General features: G+C 30.3%; 1 protein-coding gene and 1 long non-coding RNA gene across 2 annotated transcripts in view; one reads left to right on the top strand and one right to left on the bottom strand.

Moving 5' to 3' along the window:
• Positions 1-684: 684 nt before the first annotated feature.
• Positions 685-14374, bottom strand: part of LOC106465323 (ubiquinone biosynthesis monooxygenase COQ6, mitochondrial-like) — a 62255-nt gene continuing 48565 nt past the window's right edge. The window contains exon 13 of the mRNA XM_013925533.2: positions 685-1146. Coding sequence (XP_013780987.1) covers positions 1117-1146 — 30 coding nt within the window. The 3' untranslated portion in view covers positions 685-1116. The remainder of the gene's footprint in view (positions 1147-14374) is intronic.
• The window catches only part of LOC111087234, a 14926-nt gene continuing 11950 nt past the window's right edge, over positions 11399-14374 (top strand). Inside the window, exon 1 of the long non-coding RNA XR_002611950.1 lies at positions 11399-11409. This is a non-coding gene — a long non-coding RNA (uncharacterized LOC111087234). The remainder of the gene's footprint in view (positions 11410-14374) is intronic.

The following is a 14374-nucleotide window of genomic DNA, read 5'->3' as shown; positions in this document are numbered from 1 at the left end:
TTCATGTAAACTGTTTTTTTTTTCCATTTTACACAACAAATACCAATAAAAAACTTGCCCATAATTTTTTGTTTTGTTCAAGCTATAAGAGATACTGCAAATTAAACATTTCTAGACCTCTACTGTGATTTGAATATAACTTATTTTTCTAACGTAACAATGTTTATAATGCACATCATAAATAATAATCACAAAAGTATATGATACAACAAATATGACTGTCTTCTTAAAACAATTTATAGTAAGTCCAACATGTACTTAACATGAGTACAAATATTCAAGCTAACTAAGTGAAAAAACAACAACAGTGAAACAAGCTACAGTAAATTTGTGAACAAATATGACAGGTACCAAATATAGTAGTATGCTACTAATAGCCACTTGAAAAAAAAAAGTTTATAAGCAATTGCATTTCAAATGCCAGTGACAGTAGGGTTGTTTTTTTTTGACACCAGAAAGTCTTGGTAATATTTGAAAAAAGTCATCTCTTACTATATTGTGAAAGTTACCATCTTTTATAGAGAATGTTTCAAATACGTACAAGAAAGAGGATATGCAGTAGTTATTAGTGTATATTTTGTTTTTGGCTCTTGATAATTATGGTAACTGTAGTTATACAGTTAAGTTTCTTAATTTAGAAGTTTGTTGTTTTTTGCATCAAAATCAAACAAAATATTACCTACACTAAATTCCAGGACATTATTTTAATACTTGTAGCTGTAATGATATAATTTTGTAATACATACAAGGTTATCTAGTAGCATATGGTACATGAATTAATATTTGACAGTTTTTTTTATGATCTAACTACTTCAGTATTTACTCAACACTAGATTCAAAAACATTAGGATAAAAGAAATCAATTTACTTTCTCTGAACTAATTACTTCAAAAAAACAATTTCTATCGTTTTTAACTTAGTTTGATGAACTTCATCGTACAGCATAAGGCACCTTAAAACAAGCTAAGTACAAAACTCTCATAAAAATGTTTCAGATTTTCAGGTTTCTCAAAAAAAGACATAATATAATATCATAACTTAAAAATATAGGTATGTTACATCTACTGGACAATAAAAGTAGATGTTAATGTTAACACAAACTATGGAAGACTTCATTCATGATGATGCATGTGATATAATTCTTTCCTGAAAAGAAGCAAACATTAGAAATTGTTTATTATTATAATACTTCATTAACTATTATGTTAAACATTAACTTGTTTACAAACACATTTAAAATTAACTGCTTCAAAATATTTACACTCTAATGATTCCACGACAAGAAAGTAGGTTTTTCACATCAACATTCACCATTTAAGTGTACCATGCTTAAAGTTATTTTGAAATTAAAGTCAAATCAATAATTATAATATTTAATACATAAATGTAAAGGAAGTGGTTCTTAGTTGCGCATTCGATGCTGATGACACGATAACATATCAATCATTTCTATTATTCAGGTGCAACTAAAACGTCAATCAGCAAAGGGGCTATAATTACGTGAGCATATAGATAAACAGTCCCTTAGTGCTGTACAATGATTATGGGTGTCCTGCTCTCTTGTGAATGACAGAAATATTTCTTTCACTTAAGTTTCATGTCACTTGGCCCAAGATTTCTGCAGTGGTTTGTTTTGGTTACCTTTATAGCTACAAGATGGGAGGGTTGTGCAAACATTTTAGTCTGAGTGAAATTACTAGTATTTTAGAAGAATCTGATTCAGGATCATTTGAGGAGGATGGTGCAGATGGGGATAGTAATTATAAGCCTAGTGATTCTGAGTCTGATGGTATAAGAGGCCTGGATTGTACTGAGCAGGTAAATGTTCAAGCTGACACTACGAATCCAGATACCAACAGTGACACTGGAATACCAGCATCAGTTGATGGATGGCAGACTATCCAGGTTACATATGTTAGTCGAACTGATATTTCTTTCACTATACAGCATCAAATGATTGCAGGTTTGCCATTCCATTTGAAATTTTCAAACTGTTTCTGATGGAAGATGTGAATATGATGGTCACTGAAACAAATAGGCTTACTGTACAGTTCTTGGAATTGAACCACCTCAAGTCTAAAAGCAGAATGCATTGGTATTTTGAAACTGATGCATCTGAAATGAGAAATTTTCTTGGCATTCTTTTTGTCATGGACATTGTATAGAAACAATTGAAAGAGGATTACTCGTCAAATGTTCCAGTGCTGGCTACTTTGCTTGCCAATACTGCTATGCCACAGGGTCGTTTTGAATTGTTGCTAAAGTTTTGGCACCTCAGCAATAATGAATGTGACTTAGCGCATGGGTTAAAATTGCTGCAGTGGCAAATGCGTCAAAGCAAATAAAGGAAACACTGGTAGTTTTGGGTAAACATGATTATGTTAAATGCTTTAAATTTCTTGAGTAGTGCTATAAACCATATTAAAATACTAGACAACAATGTAACAAAAAGAAAAATATATATATATATAGAGAGAGAGAGATTAACTAAATTCTTATTAAAACAAACATATATACAGAATTAAAAGATAAAATTAGCTTTGTGAAGACTAGTTTCAAGAACTCTATCATTCCTTTAAAATTCATAAAGAAGTTTCTCTTTAAGACTTGTACTTCCAAGGAACTTATAACTATAATTAAGAAAATTTCTAGTAAATATTTTAGTTCTTTTTATACATGATGAGTTTGTTCTGGTATCATTTTTTCATTTTTTTTTAATTCTGTAATTGTCAAGATGATTCGTGACATTTATTTACTGTTTAAGCAAGTGCCAGCCATGAAATGAATATACTTTTTAATCATTTAGATGTGAAGATAATCTTTGGTGTCACATGAAATCAAAGAAATTGTTACAACTCTTTGAATATGCTATCATTTATACTAATGCTCAGTTTAATAACAAAAACTTGATTAAACCAACAGTATTAGCACCAGTTTCATCTAATCTTTTCATAGCTAAACTTAACTATTAAATACATTAAAATCTTATTCTGTGCTTCAGTGTATTAGCTATGTGAACAGCACTTTAATGGGGCATGTAACAATGAGAATTCCGATTTTCTTTGAACATATAACTAGATATGTCCTAAAATTCTATTCAGTATGGAAGATGTTTCAGTGCTAAAAACATCAATATGGATTTGAAACCAAGGTCTATTATAAACCAATACAAAAGGGACTTCATCTTAGTTGTCAATCAATCCCTGGAAATTTTTCATATAAGTTGGTTTTTGTCACTACACTTTTGAACAAGGTAGCTAAATGCAGTAATGAGTCTAAATTAAGGTTAGAAACTGAAACAAATAAACTTGACTTAACTCAACAATTGTTCAAACCAGTTGTCAGCAAGTCAATTGGAGTTTTTAAACTCTTAAAAACAATATAAAATCTCTATGGCTTTGTTTCATAGTTTACTGTTTGTGGCAAGATAAACAAGTGCAGTTAAGGGAATTTGGAGCTCCGTAATAAAACAGTTCAATATTAACCTGATGTGCATGGCTGGGAGTCTAAGTGCACAGGCCATGACCTTTCACTAAGTACTATTCAACATGGTATTATGTATTTGATGTCAGAGATATGAACTATTCTTTTTACCCTACACTGCTGATTTAGCTACCGTTTGAGGTAGAGGAGAGTAAATACCAGACAGATATAGGGAAACTGAAAAAACTGTGGATATACATTTTGGAGGTTCTAGAGGTTATTCAAATGCAATACATAAACTGTAAAATGGACAAAATTATTTTCATTCTTCACGTGAGTATGACCTTCCACTTCAACTTGTCATTGTCCAAGTCACACTGATGTTGGCAATTCACAGATATATCTTGAGTACAGATATCTTTGTAACAAATTTGATTTTTTTTTGTACATCTAACTAAAAATTTGTCACATTCATGTACATACATGTAATAAATTCGAATTTTAGTCAACATTCCTTCTCCAATACAGAGTAAGTCCAATGGACCAACCCCTACAAACATTTTGTTAATATTAATCTATTTCAAAGTCAAGTAAATCTCTTTTGCTCAGGACATGCGCATGAAGTTAAATTTGGCCACTATTGTTGGGACACGTTAAACACCCAAACATTTATATATATATATATATATATATGTATAAACCATATCAACACATGCACGTACATCATATGCATAGAAATAAACAGCATTACGCTCAAAATGACCAAGTCTGTAGGTACAATGTTATTGGGAGAGCCCAGGCCCCTGCTTTTGCCTATTATTCAGAGTATGATGGATTTATTATTATATATTTATTTTAATATCCATGTTTGTTAAAATTAAATTTATATTTAGAAATGTACAAAACTTATTCTGTTAAGTATGTATTGTAAAACTCCCGTCTATTCTCTAAAGTTCTAGAAGCTTCTAGAGTGTAAGAATCAACAATATGTGTATTGTTTGTAAGTTTGTAAAACTTTTGTAGATAAATTATTGTTTGTATATTAAAATATATTTGTATTAAGAAAAAAGAAAACTTTGTGTATCAATTTTGTTGGCAAATATCATAAATTGGATGCATATCAGCATTTATTTAACTACTAAATTACAATTTAACTCAGTTTTAGGCTATTTGAAATTGTAATACATAACAAAAGGATTATGCCAAATTAGATTTTTGTGCAGGATATGTTTACAGATATCAATGTAATGAATGTATTGAGTTTTAACCCTGCATTAGTCTTCTGCCAAAATTTTACAGTTACTCTTCTGGGGCCTGAGCAGACCCCCATCATAAAAAAAATTAATTTAAAAATATTTAAATAATAATTATTATTTTGTAAACAAAAAACACTAATACTCTAAATCTCCTTTATTAATCAATAAATGCACATTGAATATTACCACTTGTTTCTTTTTTACCATCTAAACTAAGTGTAACAATCTAACTGAATAATGAAGCTATTGAGAACAACAAACGTACATGCTTCCATCTGTCAGCACCAATGTTTACAAAATATTTGGGGTCCGTGAAGACTGCAGAAGACTAACGCACAATTAAATAGAAGAGACAGGTAGAAATCCAGAGACATTGATGAAAGAGTACCTAAATCCTTTTTTTTAATATGTTTATTATATTTCAGATTTTCAATAATATAATGGAATTATATCAAAATAATAAATTAAATGAGTTTTACACATGAATTAACAAAACAATTACTTATTTACAAAGAGCCCCATCTAAAACTATGTTATTGTCACATACTGATTTATTGGTTGGTATATTTTAAGCTATTTTTGTTTTCCACGTTTCTAACCAAAGGTGTTGGAAGAACTCCACATGTTATTCATCTACTGACTGTGTCATTGTCAATTGCTGATTTAATAATTGATATGTTTTAGGCTGTTGTGTTTTCCATGTCTGTTACATTGCGATGTTGGGTGAAATCCAGTGACACGTTATTCATTTATTGTCTGTATTACTGTCAAATGTTTTTCTACCGATTTACTGGTTGATGTGTTTTAAGCTGTTGTGATGATGTTGGTTGGACTCCAATGACATATTATACATCTAATGATTGCAAGTCATTGTCACATGTTCTTCTACTGATTTACCAGTCAATGTGTTTTAAACCATTGTGATCTCCGTGTTTGTCATTTTGAGTGAACTCTAGTGACATGTTATTCATTCTTAAGCCAACAAGTTTTATCTTGCTTACAATAAAAGTTAATATATGATATTGGGATATCTCTACCTAATAAAAGCATTTAATACACTGAGAACAAAAACAGACCTAACAAAGAACTACTACAAACTAACAAATTATTTAACTCTCTTGCTACAAGGTCACTCAACCTTGTAACAATTTTATACTCGTGATAGTTTCCATACTATAGTTCTTAACACACTTTGTCTATCTTCACAAAATTTCCCAGACATTTAGTAAACATTACAAATCCTTTGTACAACAACAGATTTTTAAAGAAGTATTTTTACTAAAGATTTGTCTGTGAATATGTAAAGTATTTCTTTTACTAGTTCGAGTGTAAAGTGATTTCCATATTCATATTAAAAATACTTTTCTTCATCTCAAAAATCTCAAATCTAACACCTAAATAAATTTCTATCCCTAACTCTATCAAAGTTTGTCAATTTGATTGATTTTGTAACCTTCCCCCAAAAAATCTAAATTACCCTTTTTCTTTCTAAAATTGTACCATGAAATTACATTTGTTTATCCTAAATAGCTTTAAACTCATAACAGTATAGATATATTTATACTTACATTTTATTGTTTTATTGCCCTTTGAGCTGTGTCTAACTACTATTCATGCCATCATAAGTTGTAAATCACTTTGTGAACATGTAGCTCATGTCATGCTTTCAAATTACATTACGCAAGAGCCACTTGTGAAAATTTTTTATTATTTATTACTTAATTCACCTGATATAGCCTAAACTAACATAAAAAGTTTTGTATTTTTATATTTTAGTTACTTTTATAATAATAAATAAAGATTACACATGAAAAACAAAAAATAAAGTACTTACCTTGGTCGTCATCTTTCTGCTGTCGACAGTCATGACACTTAACCCTACTTTATATATATACACACACACACTAATGGTAGTACTGCACTAAATAAATTTTTATTTAATCAAATGATGCACCAAAGTACACAGAATAATAACATGTAAATACAGCCAATATCCCATAACTATCACAATTTTTCTGGCTTTCTAACTATGTGACAAGAGTTGTTAAAAATTCAACTAAGCTCAATCATGTGTGTCCTGTGGGAATAATCCATTAGTTAATTTCTTAATTTAAAAGTAAAGATTAAAAAAACACACCTAAATATCCATTTTTGTGTGTCATGTGGTATGTTGTATGCAGCATTGGTTCAAATTCGATGTTTGTGATGTCCAAATGCAAAGTCTATAGTTTCTTAAGTGAACTACAATGTTGTAAAATACAGTCACACTTCAGTTATAATACATTATTACAATTTACAAATAAGTTATTAAATCTCATTTACTTTTCTTTAAACACGGAAGAGTAAATAAAGAATTATAGGAAATAATTATCTCTTCCAGTTATGAACTTTACACTCATTTGCTGCTTGCCATAGGTTGCTAAGCCTTATCAAGTTTCGCATGTGATGGATATGAAAAAATTATTTTATTTTATATATACATTCTAAAATAACCAAAAATCATAAATTACTATATGAATACCATAGAATTCCACTATAATTTATCAAGCTTAGCAGCTACGCTGTATTTGGGTCTAAAAAATATTAAATTTCGAGCTGACTAAAGTCTTGCCTCACTGCTTGGAATCTAGCATGAAAAGAATGAGTTTGCACCCTAATACTTTAAAGAGGTTCAGAAAAGCACTAAGGGGACATTCTGAGCTTTTAATTGGTTATTCACACATCATTGACAGAATTAGTTGTATGTAAGCTAATCTTTACAAAAGTGGACTGTGTTTGATTTAGTAAATGTAGCGATATTTCAGCAAATCGAAAAAAACAGGAGGTTCTTATTTTATATTCTAGCTTATCAATATTGGTAATTTGAGTTCCTAATTCAACATGCAAAATCTTTATAACCTCCAGATAATTATCAAATGTTTTTTTTAGAAAAAGAAACTTTATATTTTATCTGCTATTTTCACTACTGTATCACTGTATGAGTTGGGTCAATTTGACCGACCTCATAACCACCATAAAAGAATTAGGAAATAAATATAAATTATGCTTTTTTCTTTCTAGAACGACTACAAATTACAACCGAAAATACAAATGTAGTGTAAAAAACAGCTTAAATTTCATAACATTATACATTTAAATATATTTATTATCTTTATTATATTGACCTTTCAGGTGTGCCTGGCTAACATTATAGAAGTTGCAAAGATGCAGTGCACATGCACTCATGTTACCATATTCAAGAGTATAAAACTGGCCTTTACAAAGTGACCTAGCTGTGTTTCGATTAAAAATACTTTTATGCATCAGAACATTTTCAAATTTCGTAAAATCAAAACTACATTGCACGTTGAATAGTCAACATTTAGAAAGAAAAAATTTCATAGGAAAATCTTTAAATCAAAAATGTTAATACTTTATTTTAAAATGTGATATTTTGTGTATGAAAGCCTTGTAATGTGTACCAATAACCTGCGAACTTTTGTAAAGATGTGCTCTCATTATCAAAAATGATAGTATAATTACTCTTGTGGATACTTTCATGGTTATGAGTTCAGTGGATTCCACCCAGCTCATAATAGTAGGGTTAATAAAAATTAGGTTTTTTGATTATATACTATTTTTGACTATTCCAACTGTCCAAGTAATCAAAATATTCCATTGTTTGTTTAGTATAAACTACATGATTGGGTGGGGTACATCATGATTTAAGGGTTTCAAGTTCGATTTCGATTGCCATTAAACTTGCTATTATTGACAACAAATAAAATTATTCATAACTAGCTGGCATACCTATCCCCTTGATGGAAGTTGTGTAAACTCATGATCGGTGAAAGGTTGCCTTAGGACATAAAAAGCTGCTTCCCTTATTTGTAATTGTAAAAACTTGTAATGCCTATAAAAACTGCAAACTCAATGTTAAACCACAGATTTGCTCGTTTCTCCGCGTGGACCCACCAAACCTTCGTGCCAAATTTGGTGAAGATCCATCAGCAGGGGGTGAAGTAGTGGTAAAAAATGCAAAAAACATCCCTAAAGAATGAAAATTTTTATGTGTCTTCCTGTGGATCCAATGAACATCCATACTAAATTTAGTAAAGATCCATCTAAAAGGGGGCAAATTAGGGGTAAAAAACACCTATAAAAATTGCAAAATGCAAAACTGAAAATTTGTATGTATCCCTGCATGGACCTTATGGATCTCAAAACCAATTTTGGTGAAGATCCATCCACACCCCAGGAAGTAGTTATATGGACAGACAACAGACAGTACTATTATATTTATATAGATTATTGTTTTAGATATCATTTAAATGTGGATACATGTTATTGTACAATGAATCTTGGAGGCTGAAGATTAGATTATATTGAAATATAAAGGTTTATTGATCCAGAATGGTTTCCAGTTCTTTGTATGGTGGAATTGCATCAGTAAATTGAGAAAATAATGGAAATAAAATACCTTCTAACACCAAATTATTGTTTTTGTTTTTTTAATTGGATACTCAGCATTTCACCGTTTCTTCAGGAGCATTCCTCCAAAAAAGAAAGCCTTGTACAGTCAGTTATGGTTTTTGTGTCAGTGGAATGCTCCTAAAGAAGCTGTAAAGTGAAATATTGAGTGTCTAATTAAAAAACAATTTGATGTTATAAGGTCTTTTATTTCTAGTATTAAAGTGTCTTCCATACACCAATATGCCATACAGAAATTAAAATATGACATTATTAATGAGAACAGCAATATGTAGATGGTATCAATAACAATATGCTTGGTTGATATGATGATGTTTGGTGATGTATGCTGAGCAGCCAGTCAGGTGCCAGTTGACTTGTCATCATATATTGCAATAAATATTTTTTGGTTTTGTTGCATGCTAAAGGTGTTTTTTTTCAGCTCTGGTTTAAACACAGTATTTGGGAGAAAGATGTAATGCTTAACACTTGTTTCTAAACTGAAGTTGGATATAGCTAAAAGTCTTGAGAGATTTTAAATGATGAAGAAATTTATTAACACTGTAGGGCTGTAACGAAAGATAGCTTTGGAATGTATCATGAACCAAAATCGACCATTTGATAGTACTAATTTGAGTAAATTACTGATGATATCACCATAACTATCCATTTATATTCAATTAAAAACCATTTATTTTACAGGTAATCTATAAATGAAATAAAACATTCGCATATAATTTAAAAATGGGTTATATAGAACAGTAATCACATTTTTGTATTTAAAAAAGAAAGCATGTTTATGCACAGTAAGCTTGAATTGCAAGAGCACTCTATTGTAGCTAATTAAAAGAACTGCAGCTGACTGAAGCAAAACAAATGCTTATTTACCAGTTGTTTATTTCTAAGCAGGTTAACAATCATTGTAACATAAAATTGTTGATTAATTAAATATGCCTACTGTAGAACAGGACAAATAACACTAACAGTGTGATAAAAAAATTAACTACAAAAAAACACATACAAAGTAGTGTATTATCAGACATTTTTTTTTACAGTAATTTTAATTAATTAAGCATACTCCTGGGATAAAAGGTCAGCCAAGTGAAATATAAGCAAACAGCAAAACAGAAAATGGTATCAGTTATATTTTGCTTAGAAAAAAAATATTTGTATATTTATTGAAACAATGCAACTACTAAATGTTACCCCTCTTACTTCACCATAATGATCTGCTTGGATGTACAGAAGCTGCTGCTATATTTATTATTTTGGTGGAGAATATTTACCATGCATGAAAAAATTTGATATTGTAAATGGGTGAATCCACTCTAAAAAGTTATCTAAAAGTTAATCAAATATGAGAAAATAAATGGAGAATATTGTCAAAATACTTCCATGCAAGATTTTGTGAGGCCAGTGCCACCACTAGCTTCTGCTACAGCTGATGTTGCAGAGATCTCCTAGTTGGATACTATACAAATGCTTATTGAGGTATGTTAAATCATTAGTGACAATAATGTGTGCAGATATGTTTGACTTAATTTCTAACGTAACAGAAACAAATGTTTGATACAGAAGAAATAAATATCTTTGATAATGTAACTTACAAAGAAATGCTTCGTACTCTGTAATTTTGTTAAAATTTAAGTTACCCTATTTGGCCATCATTACAAATGCTTTTGTGTCAAGTTGTGATATGTTTTCCTGTGTTGCAAAGCTGTAATTGTAATCTTTATTCACAGTTGAGCCTATTTTCAACTTCAAATGGCCTAGTTTCATCAGTGTGCTCAGTATATTAGGCCTAATGTATCATTGGTTGTACATCAGTAGTACTCCCCATGGAAGATATCTAAGTAAGGCTGATTCGAAAAGTCTCTAGGCTGACCCTTCTTTCTTTTTCTTTTTTAATGGGAATACTACTGACATAGAAACAGTGATACATTAGGCCTAATATACTGAGGGCATTCATGCTCTGGAGTAATTTAAAGTTGGATATTTGGCTTATCTGCTTTTTAGTTACTGATAATATATGATATATATACTTGCAGAGATTAGATCTAAAGATATGTTGTTTTATTTCAATATAAAACTGACTCAACCATCTGTGAATATCTTGAAGCTTGCAACATGGGCAAGGTACAATGAAACATGGCAAGTGGAGACTTCATGAAACATTAGTGTTACCTGTCACTATTTTTTAAGCATGTAGATAATAATGTCCAGCTCTTTGAAGTGAAGTTTCCTGACAGTGTGATTGCTTGCACATATGCCTATGGTGAAAGTAAATCTGCTTTATTGTCACTCATCGACTTGTCCGATACTTTCATCACCACCGTTTAGAAAATATATGAAAAATGAAAATTGTCTTCATGTTTGAAAAGTCCCTACCCATTGCATTGATTCAGCTTTCATAGGACAACAATAGACTGCCTGTCACATATCAGCATGCTCACAGAACAGTTTAATTTGGATAACTTTTAATTCTACAAGGAATTTTATGTCTAGCATTCTTACTCAAACAGTTGGCAAGAAATTTGAAATTTAGCCCTGTGGTTTACATAAAATACATACGTATTATGAGCTGGCTTTCATGCCATCAGTTAAGAGCTGGAACAAGCTCTGCAAGTTTACTACTAGTATCTAAGGATTCATATGCTTGACAGGATGATTTTATGATAATAAGAGGAACATCTGTTGGATAGAAAATGTTCCCATAGCAACAAGGGCTATGAATATGCTATCTCAAATGATATTTGTAATGAAACTTCAAAGTGAGAAAAATTTTGTCACCACAAAATTCAAAACATTTGAGGTGTTGGAGGAGTAATGTTGTGATGCACTCTTACTGCCAAGCTACATTTTTTACATTTTATAGTAAACCACGTGACAGGTATTTGAAGAAGTACCAAACAGATGAACCCGTGATTCCATTTATGGGACATGATCGGGAAAAGATAATATGTATCATGCATAGAACCTTTAATGTAGGAAACATTAAAACGACTTTGGCTTACAAAGTATGAACTCAAGAGTGGTAATTTGCTTAGTTCCACAAAACTCAATATTGGCTTTCAGTCAACAAACTAACAAAAAAAAACTATTTATATAAAAAAAATTGGTAGAAGGCTGTGTTAGAATTGCAAGGAAGTGCCCGATTCACTTGTTTAAGGAGTTATTTATTAAAACTTTCATCAAAGTGAGTTTGTAACTTATTGTTTGCCTAAATCCATTCCAAAAATGCCTAAAAGACTGAAGAATTCATAGGATTTTCAGAAGAAATTAAAATGAATTTTAACATATTTTGTCTTGTTAAAAAGTTTTACGGAATCAAAATGGGTTGTTTAGTTTATTGTAAATTAATTTTTTTTACAACATAGTTTTAGTTTATAACAATACCTTAAAACCGTAATTTAGATTTCATAAAGTAACGAAGGGGAAAAAATTAAGTCTTCTTTACTTTCATTTCATTGTACATGTTATTTGATAGAGTATATTCTTAAGCTATTACTGCATTTTTTATGAAACATAATAAAACATTAGTTATTTAATTTTCATCTCCACTTTCTGTCAAGTCAGTAAATTAGTTTAAAATGACAGTTTGATCCTGGAAAATCTTGTAATTTTTTCTAATGTGTAGAAACCATGATTGCATGACAATAAGATTGATAACATTTTTACTAATGCTTCCAATAAGAAGAAATATAATAGCATCTTGACTGTACACCTTGTGCCTTTTGTCGCTGCCAGTGAGTGTGTTGTGAAGATGCTGTTATGCCTTTTCTTATTGTGGTGCTACATATAAAGATTTGGTAGTGGATTTCAACACAACAAATTTTCTTAAAGTTATAGTAGTAGTACTAAACAAAAGATCAAAATATGTCCCTTCAGTGGTTTAGAAGTCTACCTTTGAATTCCTGAATAGCATCTTTGAAGGTTTGCAACTACTTTTGAATTCCTAGCAAGATAGTGAACTTTTCAACACAGCCCTAATTTGGAGCAATAAATTTTTATATTGTCAGTAATTTAAGATTCATTTTTATGAGGTGCTATTTTTCTCATATGCAACATTCTTGTTTTTTCAACAGATAAAAGTAATATATTTTGAAACTCCTTTTGCAGCATCGGGAAGCTTGTTTCATAAAAAATAGTTTTGCAGATTTAAAAGTTAATAGTTTGATAATGAAATTGCTTTAACTTTTATATATCAAGTCACAAACAGGGGTGTGTAATTATTGAAAAAAAAATCATCCTACTAATTGAATGTAACTTTTATGATTTTATTTCTATTAAACAATGAACAATAGTCACAACTGCTACATTCATCCAGTTATTATTCGAGAGATGTGAACTTAAAGAGAATAACATAGTAAAGAATGAAGATAAATGCACACTCAAGTATGCCCAAAAATTTGTAGAGCACAAAAATTAATCACTTAAACAAAAGATCTTCATCAGAAGAAAACAAAGACAGTCAATTAGTGAATATTAATTTTTTCTTCACAGAAACAAACAATGAAAAACAAAATTCAGTCCAAATGAACTTGCTGAAACTGAGAACATTTAATTTTTATGTAAGATGTATGGCAAAACAAAAAGAGTAATTTTACTTTTTGGGGGGTTTCATTTTGCTTGTATTTACATACAATGTTTGGTACATTTCTATTTTTGTGTAAACTGGTTTCTTTACTACAGCTATACGTTATATGTCAGACTAGTTATTTATATTATTCACTCGATATATGAATTTAACAGAATGCCATATATTCCATCTTTATATCAATCATCCTCTTTTTTGTTTCTGTATTGCTTATGTAATTTTTCATGCTGGAATATATTTAGACACTGAATTATCAATGGTTGCATGTTGCTTACTGTAAAGACAGTACATGTAATTTGTTATTTATCAGATCATTTAGGTAGAGGATTTACTTCAAAAAGTGATGTGATAAAAGTTTTTCTGACTTATATTTTTACTATTCTTAGAGAATGCATTAACCAGAATATTATGTTATATGCAAATTAATAAAATACAAAAACATAACAGCACTTCATTGCTATAAGATAGATGTAACATAACCTACTGGTTCAAATTACCAAATGTTTTATGGGTACAATGTGAAAAATGTTTCACTGCTCTAAGCAACCTCTTAAAACTAAGAGAGAAAAAGAGTTTGGTAACACGGGGGGAACTAGTCTTTCATTAAGTGACCCCCCCCCCCCCAGTTGAGAATGTTGTCACCATCATT

Source organism: Limulus polyphemus, unplaced genomic scaffold, assembly GCF_000517525.1.
Source record: "Limulus polyphemus unplaced genomic scaffold, Limulus_polyphemus-2.1.2 Scaffold1909, whole genome shotgun sequence".
Lineage (NCBI taxonomy): Eukaryota > Metazoa > Arthropoda > Merostomata > Xiphosura > Limulidae > Limulus > Limulus polyphemus.
Note: the sequence above shows the minus strand (reverse complement) of the source record. Positions and strands in the feature narration are given on the sequence as shown.